The 19228-nt window shown below is 35.0% G+C and overlaps 2 protein-coding genes across 2 annotated transcripts in view; one reads left to right on the top strand and one right to left on the bottom strand.

The window, feature by feature from the left end:
- Window positions 1-4210: 4210 nt before the first annotated feature.
- LOC112042612 (growth hormone secretagogue receptor type 1-like) lies at window positions 4211-8987 on the top strand. The gene is made up of 2 exons (XM_086998757.1): window positions 4211-5487; window positions 8079-8987. Exons 1-2 carry the CDS (start codon window positions 5100-5102, stop codon window positions 8891-8893), a joined length of 1203 nt encoding a protein of 400 aa, XP_086854883.1. The 5' UTR covers window positions 4211-5099; the 3' UTR covers window positions 8894-8987.
- Window positions 8986-19228, bottom strand: part of LOC106151956 (AP-5 complex subunit beta-1) — a 36891-nt gene continuing 26648 nt past the window's right edge. Inside the window, exons 22-26 of the mRNA XM_086998756.1 lie at window positions 11151-11216; window positions 10849-10912; window positions 10571-10723; window positions 10249-10352; window positions 8986-10009 (exon numbers count right to left, since the gene is read on the bottom strand). Coding sequence (XP_086854882.1) covers window positions 9852-10009; window positions 10249-10352; window positions 10571-10723; window positions 10849-10912; window positions 11151-11216 — 545 coding nt within the window. The 3' untranslated portion in view covers window positions 8986-9851. The remainder of the gene's footprint in view (window positions 10010-10248; window positions 10353-10570; window positions 10724-10848; window positions 10913-11150; window positions 11217-19228) is intronic.

Below are 19228 nucleotides of genomic sequence, written 5' to 3'. Positions count from 1 at the left end.
TATCAAAGTTAGCTACCTGTGCAAATGTAGCATGTAACTGATCCCGGGTTTTGTTATGGGGCTAGGGTGGGCACAAGAATAAAATAATTGCTACGTGCAGACCAGGAGAATCGTATAGGGCCTAACTGTATTAGATGAAGAGCACAGGGATTTGGATAGATTTCTAGGTTTTGTTCCCTCTCGTTCGATATCCTGTTTCCTTTAGGAAGATGAACATGATACCTCCGAAACTAAGGATAGGAGAACACTGAACCCCCCCCCCCCCCCTCACTCCCATTGCATCGAGAGAAATGACAAAAAATAATAATCCCAATTGTCTTTTAGTCTGTTTTATTCAACACACGTTTGGAATTTAAACCTTATAATTGCTATTGTATGTCAGTAAGTCAAAAGCTAAGGTCACAATTCACCTTCAACACAAAAGCGTGTCTGACCGATGGATATATATTTGTACATGTAGAATGATTTGACAATTACCAAAGAGTGTTTGTGTTTGAAAACACCTGTTGTTTGACCTTATAACGGATGTCCTTGTAAACCCGATGCATGTCACATTTTTGTTCTTTGTTTTATTTTGTTATTCCTGTAAGCATCTCCGTTACGTCTCTTGAAAGACCTGTGCTCTTTACTTTACCATGAAATTGTGTCTGATTACGTTCTTTGAATTTCCCTGCGTGTAGTGCATTTAAAAAAAATCACGAAAACTTCATTTGCAGTCGTTCTGTTTTTTTACGACGAATTGTGCGTATCTGTTGTCATGGTTGAATAAAAAGGAAATCATACTGGAAAATAAGATAAATGAGATCTCCAGACGGTCTGGCAGGGCTATCAATTACATATTGCTTAACACGCTTTTAAAATTGTCATTTACACTGTACTTATAATAAAAAAGAAAGGTTCACGATGTCCAAGGTGAATTTCACATATGTAAACAGACAGTATACTACTACTACACTGAATATTAGCGCTTTGGCACTGAGTTGATCTATTAGACTGCGTGGCTCTTTCTTTTTTCTCCGAAACATTCTTTTGATAAAAAATTCAGATAAGAATCAGTCGTCATGTTAATAATAATAATAATAATAATAACAATAATAATAGCATTAATTTTATTTATAGTCTAAAATCCATTTAATATGTTCAGTAGACTTTACAGACTTTAAGTCGATATATAAAAAGACAGTTAAATATTAAGATAGTAAAATTAAAGTTTAATGTAAACATAAAATACAAGTCAAATCAGTTATAAAACACCTTGAAAATAATATTTTTAGTTATTTCTTAAAATTGTTCCCAGACACATAGTTATTAAGTACATTGGGAGAATATGCCATTCATATTCATTTAGTCCATAGACTTGAAGAGCTATGTCGACGTACGCTCGTATGTTTTCAATCTTGCATTCAATATGGCATCAGCAATAATTGATTGGTTGATCTAAACTGCGTTTTGGAGCATAACGATGAACTAATTTTAGTAAGTAAGGGGGTGCAGATTGATACAGATTGCAGGCATAAATATTTTCTTCACTTAAACGTGATGACCCTCGTAAAAAAAAACATAAAGAATTATTTAAACTCGATAATACGTTGAATTAGGAAAAATATACATGTCCACTGTATTACTATGTAAAGTGAACACTGTTTGTCAGACAATTGACAAAAATCCCTTTTATCCATCTTTCAGTTAACAACGTAATTAATAAATTGCCTGTAAAAAAATAAAAGGGCCTACTCCCGATGCTTGCTCAAGTATTTCTTAAACCTATCTGTCAAGTCGGATTAAAACTTCAATATGTTTTTAAAAGATATAACGGGTTCCGGAGTCTCGAGCTGTCATGTGGGAGTCTCTGGTTGATGACACCGGGGAGCATTTGTGTTTTGCAAACACCTGTTGTTTGACCTTATTTCGGATGTGCTTGTTAACCCAATGATATTTCCAAACATTGTCACGTAATTGGTCACAATACTTGTTTTGTTTTGTTAGGCCTATCATCATCATCTCAATTACGCCTCTGGAGGGCCCTGTGCTCTTCAGTTTACTAAGAAATTCAATCTGTTTAATTTCCTTGAATTTCCCTGTGTGCAGTACATTTCAAAGTATCACGAAAACCTCATTTGCGGTCGTTCTGACTTTTATTTCGACGTGATGAATATGTGCATGCGTATCTGTAGTCACGAATAAATAAAACAATGCAGCAAAGCTGTCAAATTTATAGACAATAAGAAAGAAAAATGTCCAATTTGCTCTTTTCTGAGATTCTGAACATAGTGAGTTTGACAAACTGCACTGATATGAGTTTATTTCCATTTTGAAACTTTATTAGACAGTACACAATAACAGATTTACCATTATTTAACTATATATAATCAACTACACTGTAACATAATTGCTAAGATGCAGATAATGTCAAAAGAATACTTTTGCAAATCTAATTAGTTCAATACTCAAACTGTTCACATACTAATAATTAAATCTGAGGAAAACCCACATACATAACAACCAGCATAACTTCAACAAAAAATGAATAAATAAAAAAAAATAAATAAAAATAAAAAACCATTAAGATAGTTGCCGAACTTGATCTGTATATTAGACCTGTGAATCAGTCCGGCAAGTTTCAGGCAAAATGTGACATGATTTTAATTTTATTTGTATAACAGTGTATGAAATATGCTTAAAAAAAACAGCATAACTTTTTGAAAAACGATGGTCTAATCAAGCTAATTTTTAAACTCAACCCGTTTTTCACAAATATTCATCAGTTCTGTAAGACAAAAAGTAAAACGATTTTCATTTTACTGGCATAACGGTGAATATAATATGCTAAAAAAGCGAAAGAATAGCATAACTTTTATAAAAATGGTCCAGTGAGGCTGACTTTCAAACTCGAGCTGTATTTTATGAATATTCATCAGTTCTAAAAGTTTGGGTGCAAAAGGTAAAACGATTTTCATTTAATTTGTATAACGGTGGATTAAATATGCTGAAAAAAAGGGAAAAAGTAGCATACCTTTTGGAAAAATGGTCCTATAAAGCTGATTTTTGAACTCGATATGTAGTTTATGAATATTCATGAGTTCTGTAAGCTTGAAAGCAAAAGGTCAAACGGTTTTCCACTTATAGTGTTATCACTGAAAGTGCACAGCGACTGCGACAGAATCAGTGATGGCTATACATGTGTGTGTATAGATACATATGTGTCTGTACATAAAAAAAAAACATACTGGAAAATAAGATGAATAAGATTTCCAGGCTCTCTGGCAAGACTATCAATTACATATTACTTTAAGTGACAGTCATCTGCGTTTGAGATATGCATACTTATTTTCACTTTACTGATAAAGAGGTGGGTTCAGGTCAAAGTAAATCTTGAGTTCTCATACTGTTTGTTGAGTCTCATTAACAGAACATATAAGTACAGTAAACAGACGGTTCTACTACACGGAATATTAGTGGTTTGTTAATGCGGCTGGCAGCACTGAATACGGGCTCGTTCCCAACGAAACTTTCGTTCTACGTAGATCATTCTAACTCCGTGGAGACTCTCGCTGAATGCAATCAGATAACGTATTAACACGCCTCCTGGCGTTGAGTAGAATACAGAAAAGCTGTTGATTATACATGTACGGGCACCATGGGATCAAGAGGAGGCGTGTTACACTGATTTCTGTCAGCGAGGGTCCCCGAAGAGATGGACTGATCTACGTAAACGGTATAGCTTCATTGGGAATGGGCCCTCTGATATTAAGATATATTTTACCAATGTATCGACGGCTATATCGACCCCGTGTCTTTTATCAGGAGTGCTATTTATGACATTTAAACCACGCACGAAACTCATTGAAACGACACTAATCGGGGGAAATGTACATCGTTCATCACAAATGTTAACTTTTGGCTGCTCATATGACTAGATTACTGTAACCAAGGCAGAAAATATAATGACAGGATTCCAAAGTTATCTGTGCCCTGCTCTCTCTCTCTCTCTCTTATGTGTAAACTCGGGCGCTATATGGACTAAATCCAACCACTAAACATAGCTTGATTAATAACGGAGTTTCAGAACACGTGATTAAAGATTTTTGTTCCGGGATTTTCCCTCCAAATCGATTTTTTTATACGCGGATAGTATACCTTGAAACAAATATTCAACACACACACACACACACACACACACACACACACACACAAAAAAAAAAAAAAAAAAACGTGGATAGGAGGTCATAGGAGGTCATAAGTAAAAGCAATGGACCTTGACACTGCGTTGATCTATTAGATTGCGTGGCTCTTTCGTTTTTCTCCGAAACATTCTTTTGTTTAAAATTCAGATAAGAATCAGTCGTAGTGTCTATCATCCTGACTTAAACGCGACGACCCACGTCAAATTATTAAGAATTGTTAAAACTCGGTAATACGTTAAAATTTTAAAAAAAATGTTCATGTACACTGTATTCTTATGTGAAGACAGTTTTTTGTCAGACAATCAACAATACCCTTTTTCTTTAAAAAAAATCTTGTTCGCCTATCATTCTACAATGTAAGGAATAATTACCTCTTTTATGAAAATGTGAAAAGTGAAAGGACCTGCTTCCGTTGCTTGCTCAAATATTTCTTTGAACCTATCTGTCGAGTCGTATTTCAATTTCTATGTGTTTAAAGATATTGATTGTTTTATCCATCTAATCTTCCAGAAGCATTACGTGAAGACTAGTCAGCAAATTGCGTCAACGCTCTGGCGTTTCCCAAGATTTCCCTTCCATCTGCTAGGGCCACAGATGAACCGTGTGCACTTCTCTCTAGCGCAGCAGAGAATCGTGTCATGAATTACCCAGAGACATATCTGTGACTATCTATAGTGTCAAATCAATCTGTGGTCCTGGTATAGGGTAAGATTTCCCTAATAGGCGTATCTCTCAATAAAAAGCCACACACCGAGTTGGACGGTAGGTACTAATACGGTAGATACTAAGACCATCTTACTCAGGCTGACACCAACAGAACTCGCAGGTTGACGCAAGCCGTTTGAATATACCGACTGGTAAGGCGATCGTGAACATTGCTTGTTAAACGACTGGTGGATAAAAGTGACCTATAGCATGGCATATACAAGTGGCACAATCAACACAACAGACATGCTATGGACGGAATGCAGCTTAGAGGACAATTCTACAAACTGCGAACTTACCTACTCTCAAGGAAACATAACCAACAATACTGGGTATGAACCAGGAAGGATCGTTCCTGATATTCCAGCTTATATTTTAATAACTACAACGTTTTTCTACGTCAGTATATTTTTGTTTGGAATAATTGGGAACATTTTAATCGTTTATGTTGTGTTATGTAGTCGAACCATGCAGAGCGCCACGCACCTGTTTCTAGTGAACCTGAGTCTATCGGATTTACTGGTGTTGGTCATATGTATGCCAACGGCGCTCATAGACCTTTACGCCAAGGAGGTGTGGTTTTTGGGAGAGGCGATGTGTAAGTATGTTTATCAGCGATCCTTAAATTAGTTTATCAGTTACATACAAACGTATTTAATTGTCGATACCTGCTGATTCAAGAAACGGTGATTTATAGGCACTTCAATGGATAACAACTCTTCGTATACGATACACACACACACACACACACACACACACACTAACACACAAAAAAAAAAAAAAAAAAAAAAAAAAAAAAAAAAAAAAAAATTGTAAAAAAACTCATAAAAATATGATAAATTCTATTTTACCACAAAACGGCAGTTATCGCAATTATTCTGGAATCTATGCGTCCCATTTGACCATGCGACCTCCAAAGATGACTTCTCTTTGGAATGATCTTTAAAGAAATTATTACAAAAAAAGCTTTTTAGAAAAAAGACAGGGGCCAACTTTGAATGTCACAACAGATTCATTAACCATTGGTAAGTGTGGAGAGTTTGTCGTTTACCTGAGGAAAATCCACTTTTTTGCCAAAATGAACATTTGTCAAACATAGAACAATGCTGACGAAACAACGGGCACCAAGAATAGAATATCAATTAAGTCAGAAGCCCAAAAAGTGTCTAAAAATCTAAGAATACAACCTCGGACAACCAACTTTTCCTTGTAAATGTTTGACTTAAGGTAATATAATGGCTATCCCCAAGCTGTACAAGAGTTTTGCATTAAGCCTACATTTTTACTGAGCTTCGTGAATACTTTATTACAATACGTGGAACATTTAAGCGGTGCCTGGAGAAGTGATAAAGATTCATCCTATAATTCTGTTACATTGATAAAGGTATTTCAATCATGAAATTTTATTTGATAGAAACTAGAATCTTGGTGTTTTTGTCACCCTAACAAGTATGGCAGCCTCAGTCGTCCAAGTTAGGTGTCCAAAAGCTCTCTTCATCTTTTTTATTCGTTTTCCACCCATCTTATGTAGAATTCAAATTTGTCTACAGTGACAGCGTCAAATTGATATTTCAGGCCATTTAAATCGGCCAGCACATAAACAACATATGTGCCATTTGAACCACCTGTTGGCCCTTTTCATGATAACAGGTTGAGAAAGGGACATTTTAAAAGGAAAGTTTGGCTTAGCTTTGGCACCCAGACTGTGCTTTTAAGAAAATTGCCCTTTATCCACTCTGATTAAATAATTTGTTAAGGCACGGTGACCACATTTCGAGAAAACCATACAACAAATTGCTCCATCAGATATACATTATGTATAATGACCTTAAAACGGACGCTAGATTAAAATGAATGAGAGATATCAATTTTGCTGCGCGTATTTCTTCTTTGAAGAGCAATTCGTTAATTTCAAAATGCTGAATCAACGTCAGTAAGGTTTCTGGGTTAACCCTAGCGGGTCAAGCCGCTTCTTTTATGTCGAATTCTTCCTGTTCATTTTCTTTTTTAACCACTTGTATCACGCAATGGCATAACGCACGCGAAACCTTTCCAACGTTCTACTGAGGAAAACAGTAATGAAAGAATATGAAGCCATTATTCTTTCAAAATTGAGAGAAAGTGTGTCTGACATTTCCCCACAATTTGTAGTTAAACACAAGTCCTTGAGAGTGAGAGAGACCCCAATTACAACAAATGAATTTCTTGTTGTCCTCACTAATTCTTAGTACATGATGATCATCATTCTATTTCCAAATGAAGAAATACACTTTGAACATACAATATAACCTTAAGAACACAATTTTCTTTCCTTCGCTCTTATTACTTCTTGCCTCTTCGCTTTGCAAAAATGAAAAGGTCAGAAGTTTTATTACTGTAAAAAGTGCTAAATATAGGAAGATCGGGAATAAAATTTCTTATCCTAAAGGTTACAACAAACAGGATTTAACTGTTTTTATATTATTTAAAGCACAGAGTCTAAGAAACCAGACTTGCGTTCAGAACGCAGTTTTTTATTATTTTAAACTTGTGTTCAGTTTATGGAAACATACGATATTGAAAAGCGAATTAAGTCATCTCTAAAATCATCGACGATTGGTGCTGGGAGAAATTGGCAAAGAAAATTAGACAAAAATTGATAAAACCAGGTTAGGATTTCACTTAATCTGTGCTTCCTTCAGATGCAGTTTTTTTGTACGAACAAAAATGAGGAATTGGAGAGTTGACCTTTATAAGTTCAATGTTAATTAAAAAGTACAGATTGGCAATCAATGGCAAACGATACGAAAACATGTACAGAATGATCAAGGAAATGCAATAACTTTTATGAATACAATCTGATCAAGCTGATTTTTAATCTGACCTGCACTTTACAAACGTACAATTTGACAGTTAATGGGTGAACAGAAATGTTCGACGTCGCCGATATCGATGTTCAAAAAGAAGAGAGGCAATTAATGAGCTTGCGTTTATAGATATTAAAGATGCTGAATAAAAAGTTAGCTTTGATAGGTGAACTTAAATATTGTCTCACTGAATGTCTGTTTACGTGAGTCTTATAAAAATTATGCATTCGAATACATAATATGTATATATGTATATGAATATGTGTACTGTATATCAGTAATCTGTCGGGGATGTACGAAAGATCAGTAAAATATTTATATATGTGTGCGTGTATATTTTCAGGTAAAAGTGTCCCCTTTTTCGAAAACTGCACAGCTTTAGCCTCAACGATAACCATAGTGATGATCAGTTGTGAACGCTACCGTGGCATATGCCAGCCCGTTAAAACTAGAACCACCAAAGTATTGAGCAGATCACAGATTGGAATCCTGATAGCGGTGAGCTGGATGTCCGCCATCGTGGCCTGCCTTCCATTTTTCTTTATCCCCATTTACAAGGACTCCAAGTTCAAAGATGGAACACCAATTAAAGTGTGCAGGAACACCATCAAGGAGACGTGGCAAATAGGATACATCATATTCGTTTTGTGCTTCTTTTTCATTCTTCCTTTTTTAGCCTTGCTAATCATGTACATAATTATTGCGAAGAACCTTTCCAATGACGCCACCCTTCAAAGTCACCAAAATATTTTGGTGGCCAAAGTTCGTCTGAAAAAACGAAGGCAAGTAGTGGTCATGCTAACTTTGGTTGTTTTTTCGTTCTTTGTTTTTCACTTGCCAATAAGGACAATAAGCTTATGGGTTGTTTATGCCACAAGAGAAAATATGATTGCACTTGGACTGGAGGGATATTACAACCTGCTAACATTCGCAAGAGTATTGTTTTACCTTCATTGTGCCACCAACCCCATCATTTACAATGCTATGTCTACAAAGTTTCGTCTTGCCACAGTTAAAGTGTTTTGTACCAAAAAGAGCTATAAAAAGGGACCTCCGTTATTTACCAAACAGTTCAGCAGCTCCCTGCCCTCACGTGAAAGCAATCAAGGCATTACATCATTGGATAAAAATTTTCCAGAAGTTGAAACTACTGTTTAATACAATTTCGACAGTTTTCAACTTTTTTTTTTCATGTGCAGCAATATAAGGAGAAAATCACACAATGTTAAAAAAGCAAGAATAAAAAAAAATTGTATTCAACAAAGTCTCTCTTTTTTATTGACAGCTCGTTTATGTAACCCAGCTGCTTCACATGTTCCCACACAGTATGAAGAAGGTAATTAACAAGATGAGTAGGTAACTCTTCAAACCCTGATAAGGCTGGATGATCAATAAACGAAATCATGCTGCAACCAGGAAATGGTAAGACTGCAGAGATTGAATTACTGACAGCAACCACATTAACCAATAAAAGGCTGAGAAAATTTAATTTATACTGAGATATCTATGATGTAATCAAGAATGTATTGGTAATACGTTCCTAATATAATGTAATACTAGAATCAAATCACATCTGTATGACATTTAAAAAGTACAGTTCTTGTTTAAGGCTTCAAATACTCCTATTACATTCGTAACTGCTAATTTTAAAAATAGGTGTCCTAAAATGTACTACATTTTTGACTGCCCATTAATAATATTTTTTTTTTTATTTGAGAACATTTAATTTTTCTTTTTCTTTAATTTAACTATCTAGACTCATCAGTATGCCAGTAAACAACCAAATCAAAACAAGAATTATGAGTAATGTGCAGTCAAAGAGTGATTACATTTATGGGACACCCCGCACTTATTGGCAGAGAGAAAATAAGGTTTCATGACATCAAAGTGAGATATTTCTGTATTAAGGCCTAAATTGAGTTGAAATATAGTTTTGTCTCCAATTTCCCTCAGGGACTGCCACGTCTAACTCCACCAGAAGTCAGCGGGGTGATTTTGTGTGAAAATATTCACAGAACATCAATGTGCACAGTATTAGCTACAGAATATCCGTAGAAATCTGTCTCTGCTTCCCTGGCAGAATTTAATCAGGTTTGGTGTCATACTTATAAGTTTTTCATGTTCCAGCTAGTCCCAGGAGATAATTATAAACTGATGGTAAGATCCTCCAGTTATCAGTTAATACAGATACTACAGTCCGGCCTTGGAATGGCTTTTGTTTCATCAAAAGGTGTGTGTTTGGAGGCAAGTTCATACCAACCAATGATTCTCCATCTAGAAGCAAAAAATATATATATCTTCCTAGCAATGATTTGCATTACATACAAACTATATCAAACAAACTTTCACACACAAAAAAGTATGCATTACATTAAACCTATGCTAAACAAAATGCTGGCAACTGAACATTAATTTTTTTTTCAGTAATTTGAATTGCCTTATTGAAAATGTGGAATTATGAAAAGACCATTTTCTAAGATATCTTTAGTTCAATTCATTTCAGATTAGCATACCTTCATTTTTGCCTCCTATAAGCTTCCAATGAAGTGATGAATTCAAGATAAGAGGTTGATCTTCCTGCTTAGTTTCAATCACAAAAACTGATTCAGTGCAATCTCTGCAGTTGAAATGAAGCACATATAAATAAATTGCAGTTCTAAGTTTTACAATGTATGAGAATTATTTCAACCATTTTTGACAAAGACCAAATTTAAATATATGACAAACTAGCATCAAGTAAGGTCATGTACACTGGGTTGAAGACTGAAGTTACCATACAAAGATAATGAAACCAATCTTATAAAACATCTTAAAACCTTTAAGCAACAAACTCACTCTTGACTGGACATAATTTTCCACAATCCATTAACCAGGGCATGCCTGGAGCACTTGGTATGAGCTAGAGGCAAAAATAAGTCTTCAAATCGCAGTTCTATGGGCCCCAGGGAACTGGCATATGTGCGGCCATCTAAACCTGTATATATGGCACTGGAATAAAGAGACAAAACAGCATGAACACTATTTCTGGTGGCAGCTACTGAGATATTTTAAAAAGCATCAAAGTAAATGCCATCTATAACCATTAATAAAATTAGGTTCAGAAAGTAACATACCAGACATTGAAGGTCGCTGCGACAGGTTCCCATGGTTTGAAGTGAATTGAAAACTTGGCTGATGCTATGAGAAAAAAAAAAAAAAAAAACTACAGCTTGCAAACAGTTAAATATAGATGATGAGAAATTCAGCTTTTTTATGGATTTATGAAATAAATAAATCATTTATTTCATTCAACAACAAAATTAAGCAGAAAACTAACATTAAGCACCACCAATTAAATATTTTTCTAAAAAAAAGAACTGCTTGTATTTCCTAGTGGGTACTGAAAGCAGCAGACCTTGACCTTTCATACACCTACCTTTATACAAGTCACTTCTTGGGGTTCCATCCGGCTTCTTCAAGGACAAACAGGGAATACATACTTCTGAAAACAACAGCAACAAAAATAAGACCAGTTTTTAGACAGTTTTCTTAACTTTTCTATTTAATGGTAATTCTGACTAACTCTAGTTGAATATTACATTTCAAATGAGAACCTCAGGGATGTTCCACATGCATTTCACCAAAAATATTGACTGATAGGGCAATGCCAGATTCACTGACTTAGTGAAATTTCATCAAATCATTGTTGGTTGTTTTTAAGAAATAAATATGTGAACTTTGGGCATTTTCAAAATCCTGATATAAGATAAGAAACACATGACATAGCACAATTGCCACAGAGTTTCTCTAGAATCATGGAACAATTTAAAAGGCTCAAATGTACTTTAAAAGATACTTAAAAGCTATGAGTAAACAGCTATTGACGTTTCCTGTCACCCATACAGATTACTACAACCAGTTTCTTACACAACTCCAATAAAATCCACAGGCCAAAAAATTACCCTAATAAATCACTTAATCAGGCTTTAAGACCGCACCTTCTCCAAATTTCTGGTCATAAATTTGATCTACTTGTCTGCTTCACAGAATATATCTGTTCATTTTCCAAGCAATGTTGAAATGAAATGTACACTATGCGGTTTTTCTTTAAGTTACACTATTTGAAACTATCAGTGGCATTTGGTCTGGTTTCGTGGCAATAATTTGACATTATGGTTTATTTTACATATTTATATAACACAGTGTGGAAAGCTTCAGATCAGAGGCAAATGGATAAAAAGTGGCTTCTAAGGTAAAAATCAACTAGAATATAAAATAGCCTGTCCAAAAAAGTAAGAAAATATAATTGCTTAATAACAACAAGGCAGCAAAGCTGTCAAATGTACAGACAAAAAACAGGAAATAACTAGAGGATCAGAGAGGCGATACCGCCTCCGAATATTGTACCACCAGCTGGAGCAAGCGCATTCGTATAGACCCCCACATACACAAAATAAGGGACACAGCCACCAGTTTTGTGCTTGACAAGCTGTAAAAATGCAATCAACAAGAATTTTTAAACTATTGCAAAAAATATATATGGTACAATCAAATTTAAGTTCTTCATAAGGTAGGTCAAGGGTCAATTTCAAGGTCACAGTAAATTGCCAGTATATGACTTCCTATTCAAGTTCAAGAGTAACTATGGACCTATCTCTGTCAAGTTTGAAGTTAAAAGAAAAAGAAATTAGCAGAGTTCAGTTCATGATAAAAAGTAGGTCAAAGGTCAATTTCAAGGTCACACTTAGATTGCCAGTATAGGACTTCCTATTCAACTTCAATAGTAACTATGGGCCTATCTCTGCCAGGTTTGGAGTCAAAAGAGAAAGAAATTAGCAGAGTTCAGTTCATGATAATAAGTAGGTCAAAGGTCAATTTCAAGGTCACAATTAGATTGCCAGTATATGACTTCCTATTCACGTTCAATAGTAACTATGGACCTATCTCTGCCAGTTTTCGAGATAAAAGGGAAGCAAAATTTGCAAAATTCAGTTCATGGTGAAAAGTAGGTCAAAGGTCAATTTCAAGGTCACATTTAGATTGCCAGTATATGACTTCCTTTTCAAGTTCAATAGTAACTATGGACCTATCTCAGCCAGTTTTGGAGATAAAAGGGAAGCAAAATTTGCAAAATTCAGTTCATGGTGAAAAGTAGGTCAAAGGTCAATTTCAAGGTCACATTTAGATTGCCAGTATATGACTTTCTATTCAAGTTCAATAGTAACTATGGACCTATCTCTGCCAGTTTTGGAGATAAAAGGGAAGCAAAATTTGCAAAGTTCAGTTCATGGTGAAAAGTAGGTCAAAGGTCAATTTCAAGGTCACATATAGATTGCCAGTATATGACTTCCTATTCAAGTTCAATAGTAACTATGGACCTATCTCAGCCAGTTTTGGGGATAAAAGGGAAGCAAAATTTGCAAAATTCAGTTCATGGTGAAAAGTAGGTCAAAGGTCAATTTCAAGGTCACATTTAGATTGCCAGTATATGACTTCCTATTCAAGTTCAATAATAACTATGGACCTATCTCTGCCAGTTTTGGAGATAAAAGGGAAGCAAAATTTGCAAAGTTCAGTTTATGGTGAAAAGTAGTTCAAAGGTCAATTTTGAGGTCACATTTAGATTGCCAGTATATGACTTCCTATTCAAGTTCAATAGTAACTACGGACCTATCTCAGCCAGTTTTGGAGATAAAAGGAAAGCAAAATTTGCAAAATTCAGTTCATGGTGTAAAGTAGGTCAAAGGTCAATTTTAAGGTCACATTTAGATTGCCAGTATATGACTTCCTTTTCAAGTTCAATAGTAACTATGGACCTATCTCTGCCAGTTTTGGAGATAAAAGGGAAGAAAAGTTTGCAAAGTTCAGTTCATGGTGAAAAGTAGGTCAAAGGTCAATTTCAAGGTCACATTTAGATTGCCAGTATATGACTTCCTATTCAAGTTCAATAGTAACTATGGACCTATTTCTGCCAGTTTTGGAGATAAAAGGGAAGCAAAATTTGCAAAGTTCAGTTCATGGTGAAAAGTAGGTCAAAGGTCAATTTTAAGGTCACATTAAGATTGCCAGTATATGACTTCCTATTCAACTTCAATAGCAACTATGGACCTATCTCTGCCAGTTTTGGAGATAAAAGGGAAAAAAATTTGCAAAGTTCAGTTCATGGTGAAAAGTAGGTCAAAGGTCAATTTTAAGGTCACATTTAGATTGTCAGTATATGACTTCCTATTCAACTTCAATAGTAACTATGGACCTATCTCTGCCAGTTTTGGAGATAAAAGGGAAGCAAATTTTGCAAAGTTCAGTTTATGGTGAAAAGTAGGTCAAAGGTCAATTTTAAGGTCACATTTAGATTGCCAGTATATGACTTCCTATTCAAGTTCAATAGTAACTACGGACCTATCACAGCCAGTTTTGGAGATAAAAGGAAAGCAAAATTTGCAAAATTCAGTTCATGGTGAAAAGTAGGTCAAAGATCAATTTTAATGTCACATATAGATTGCCATTATATGACTTCCTATTCAAGTTCAATAGTAACTATGGACCTATCTCTGCCAGTTTTGGAGATAAAAGGGAAGAAAAATTTGCAAAGTTCAGTTCATGGTGAAAAGTAGGTCAAAGGTCAATTTCAAGGTCATAGTAAGATTGCCATTATATGACTTCCTATTCAAGTTCAATAATAACTATGGACCTATCTCTGCCAGTTTTGGAGATAAAAGGGAAGCAAAATTTGCAAAGTTCAGTTTATGGTGAAAAGTAGTTCAAAGGTCAATTTTGAGGTCACATTTAGATTGCCAGTATATGACTTCCTATTCAAGTTCAATAGTAACTACGGACCTATCTCAGCCAGTTTTGGAGATAAAAGGAAAGCAAAATTTGCAAAATTCAGTTCATGGTGTAAAGTAGGTCAAAGGTCAATTTTAAGGTCACATTTAGATTGCCAGTATATGACTTCCTTTTCAAGTTCAATAGTAACTATGGACCTATCTCTGCCAGTTTTGGAGATAAAAGGGAAGAAAAGTTTGCAAAGTTCAGTTCATGGTGAAAAGTAGGTCAAAGGTCAATTTCAAGGTCACATTTAGATTGCCAGTATATGACTTCCTATTCAAGTTCAATAGTAACTATGGACCTATTTCTGCCAGTTTTGGAGATAAAAGGGAAGCAAAATTTGCAAAGTTCAGTTCATGGTGAAAAGTAGGTCAAAGGTCAATTTTAAGGTCACATTAAGATTGCCAGTATATGACTTCCTATTCAACTTCAATAGCAACTATGGACCTATCTCTGCCAGTTTTGGAGATAAAAGGGAAAAAAATTTGCAAAGTTCAGTTCATGGTGAAAAGTAGGTCAAAGGTCAATTTTAAGGTCACATTTAGATTGTCAGTATATGACTTCCTATTCAACTTCAATAGTAACTATGGACCTATCTCTGCCAGTTTTGGAGATAAAAGGGAAGCAAATTTTGCAAAGTTCAGTTTATGGTGAAAAGTAGGTCAAAGGTCAATTTTAAGGTCACATTTAGATTGCCAGTATATGACTTCCTATTCAAGTTCAATAGTAACTACGGACCTATCACAGCCAGTTTTGGAGATAAAAGGAAAGCAAAATTTGCAAAATTCAGTTCATGGTGAAAAGTAGGTCAAAGATCAATTTTAATGTCACATATAGATTGCCATTATATGACTTCCTATTCAAGTTCAATAGTAACTATGGACCTATCTCTGCCAGTTTTGGAGATAAAAGGGAAGAAAAATTTGCAAAGTTCAGTTCATGGTGAAAAGTAGGTCAAAGGTCAATTTCAAGGTCATAGTAAGATTGCCAGTATATGACTTCCTATTCAACTTCAATAGTAACTATGGACCTATCTCTGCCAGTTTTGGAGATATAAGGGACTAAATGTTATAATTTTGGAGTTACCATAATGTGCCTTAAATTTCGTACAGAAAAAATTAATTAAAATAAAGAAAATGTCATTTTAGTCAAAATTCTTGAAATAGGAGGTGCTCTGAAGTTTCAGAAGTTCAAATTTGATGAAATAATGTCATTTTTGAACACAAGTTGTCTGCTTTGCCAAGCCTTATGTTTTATTTTTCCAGAGTTCAAAATTTATTATCCATTACCGTACTGCACATTTTGCTTTTACCACCAATATGTGCTTTTTGATACAGCGTAACTCGAAAACCGTATGGAATACAAAAAAACCGAGACCACTTCCAGTGTTGGGCTTTACATGCTCTACAAAATGCAAAAAAGAATGGGTTTCTAGCATTAACGGTTCCCGAATTAGAGACAGTTTTCAGTTTCGGTATCTTATGGCCGCTACTCCCGTGAAAATGCACCAATTGACCCCAAATTCATGGAGATGAAAGATGACCTGAAGGGTAACACTTTCCAATAATATTATTGGTTAAGTCTGTGTGGTGTCTGAATAACAGGGCAAAAAAATTTTTTTTCGTAAAAAATTTCATTTTTTTGAAAATTTTGGCCCATTTGACCTTGAAGTAAAGGTCAAAGGTCAAATCCAAGGGTATATTTGAAATCTACACATATGACTTTTGGAAAGCCGTCTATAGAAATTTTTCCCATAACCCCTTCCGTAGGGTAGATAATTAGCATTTAATTTTGTCATTTTTAGACAAGGGTGCATTGCAATGAGTGCCACACCCAGACCCCAATACCGACAAAGCCCAAATTTTACGTGGAACGAGTTGAGATTATAGGTGACCTAAATCCATGAGATGGGCACGGGGGCCCTTACCGTCTAGGAGGAGAAGCGGTAACGGTAGCCATCCGGCGGAGCCAACGGAGCCGGCGGAGCCGGCGGAGCCGGCGGAGCCGGCGGAACGATCCGGACGGGACCGAAACCATGTGTACCGCCAGCGCTAACGCTGGTGGTACAACTATGCACAAAATAGGCTACTGTCAATTCTGATGCAAAAGTACATTATATTAAACTGCAAATTCAACATCAAATTTTAATTATGCTCAACAGGTAATACTCATGTAAGTAAAATGTGTAAAAAGTTCACACTTTGAAAATGTATAACTTTCAGAAAAAGAAGCCAGTTAGACTGCTTTTCCAACTCAGGCTGCATTTAAGTCCTGTATTTCTATTTTGAAAGTTTGGCAATCATAAATAACATGGTTTTCCCATAATGGTCATCATGGCAGCAGCACCCAAAATTGTGTTTTCTTCTATTCTGATGCAATATTACATAATGGTTAACAGCATAATGACCGTCAATTTTTAATAATAAAATATACGTATCATGGATTTTCAGAAAATCTGACTAGCATGGGTCTTCAAGCCCGTGGAACTTCAAAGTCACACCTTGAAAACGCCAATAAGTGAAAAATTAAATTTTCACAAAAAAACTGTTTAACTGGCAGTAAGAATTACCAAACAGACTGCATTCCCTACTGAAGCTGTATTTTAGTCCCATGTTTCTTTCCTGTAAGTTTGAGAACAGTAAGTGACATGGTTTTTCTTAAATGGTCATCATGGGAGCAGTGCCCAAAATCGTTTTTTTTTTTCAAATTTTGATGCAATATTACATAATGTTTAACAGCATAATGACCATCAATTTTAATAATAAAATATTAGTATTATGGATATTCAGAAAATGTGACTAGCAATGGTCTTCAGGCCCATGGAACTTCAAAGTCACAACTTGAAAATGCCAAAATGTAAACAAGACAGCACTGTTCTGAAATGTTTTTTTTTTCCCATTTTTAACAATTTTTAACATAACACAAAATTAACAGTTTACTGCCGTTTTTATATGATCAACTAAGAAAATTGATGAGATGGGAAAAATATCAACAGAGCAGTGTTAAATGTCCAATTGCTTCCATTCTGAGATTCTGAACATAGTGAATGATTGAATCTGACAAACTGAAATATGAGTTTATTTCCATTTTTGAAACTTTATTACACAAAACATGATAACAAGTTTACCATCATTTTTACCTAATCAATTAATAATGTTGTAAAGATGCAGGAAATGCCAAACAAGCACTTAAACATATCTTATTAGTTCAATAATGAAACTGTTAACATGCCTAAGAATTGAATCTGAGGAAATGTGAAAAAACTGCATTTCTTTAAAATAATGACCCGATTATGCTGATTTTTTAACTCAACCTGCGTTTTAGCAGGAATGACCACTCCTGTGAGTTTAATGACAATTGGCCTATCTGTTTTTCTTATATTGTACTTACAGTGTTGCATATATGCTGAAAAGTGAAAAAAAAGCATAACTACTAAAATAGTGGCCCCATCATGCTGATTTTCGAACTTGACCTGCATTTTATTAATATTCATCAGCTCAGTAAATATACAGCCAAAAAGTAAAACTGCCTTCCACTTATCGTGTTTACAATGAAAGTTACCGGCGCCGGCGACAGCGACGACAGACACAGGTGATGGCAATATGTACAGACACATCTGTACATATTAACTGTACTGTTTGAGAACAGTAAGTGACATGATTTTTCTTAAATGGTCATCATGGGAGCACTGCCCAAAATAGTTTTTTTTTAAATTTTGATACAATATTACATAATGTTTAACAGCACTATGACCATCAATTTTTAATAATAAAATATAAGTATCATGGACAAACAGAAAACGTGTCTAACAAAGGTTTTTAGGCCCATGGAACTTCAAAGTCACACCTTAAAAATGCCAAAATGTAAACAAGACTGCACTGTTCTAAAATGGGTTTATTTCCATTTTTAACACTTTTTTAACATAAAACAAAATTAACAGGTTACGGCCATTTTTATATGATCAACTAAGAAAATTGATGAGATGTGAAAAATATCAATAGAACAGTGATAAATGTCCAATTTCTTCCACTCTGAGATTCTGAACATAGTGAATGATTGAATCTGACAAACAGCAATGATATGAGTTTATTTCCATTTTTGACACTTTATTACACACTACACGATAACAAGTTTACCATCATTTTTACATAATCAGCTAACAATGTTGTAAAGATGAAGGAAATGTCAAACAAACACTTTTACGTAACTTATTAGTTCAATAATGAGACTGTTAACATGCCTAAGAATTGCATTTGAGGAAATGTGAAAAAACAGCATATCTTCTTAAACAATGACCCCATTATGCTAATTTTCAATCTCAACCCGCATTTTAGTAAAACTGACCAGTCCTGTGAGTTTAATGATAATTGGCCCATCTGTTTTTCTTATATTGTGTTTACAGTGTTGCATATATGCTGAAAAATGAAAAAAACAGCATAACTACTAAAATAGTGGCCCGATCATGCTGATTTTCGAATTTGACCTGCGTTTTAGTAAGATTGATTATTCCTGTGAGTTTCATGACAACAGACCTAACGGTTTTCCTTTAAATGTGTTTACAGGGTTGCATATATGCTGAAAAGTGAAAAAACAGCATAACTTCTACAATAATAGCCCAATCATGCTGACTTTCGAACTTGACCTGCGTCTTATGAATATTCATCAGCTCTGTAAATTCAAAGCCAA

The sequence above is a fragment of the Lingula anatina genome, chromosome 1 (genome assembly GCF_051362555.1).
Source record: "Lingula anatina isolate TDL-2025a chromosome 1, LinAna3.0, whole genome shotgun sequence".
NCBI classification, from domain to species: Eukaryota; Metazoa; Brachiopoda; class Lingulata; order Lingulida; family Lingulidae; genus Lingula; species Lingula anatina.
The sequence above is the reverse complement of the archived record's forward strand: the minus strand, read 5'-3'. Positions and strand labels throughout refer to the sequence as shown.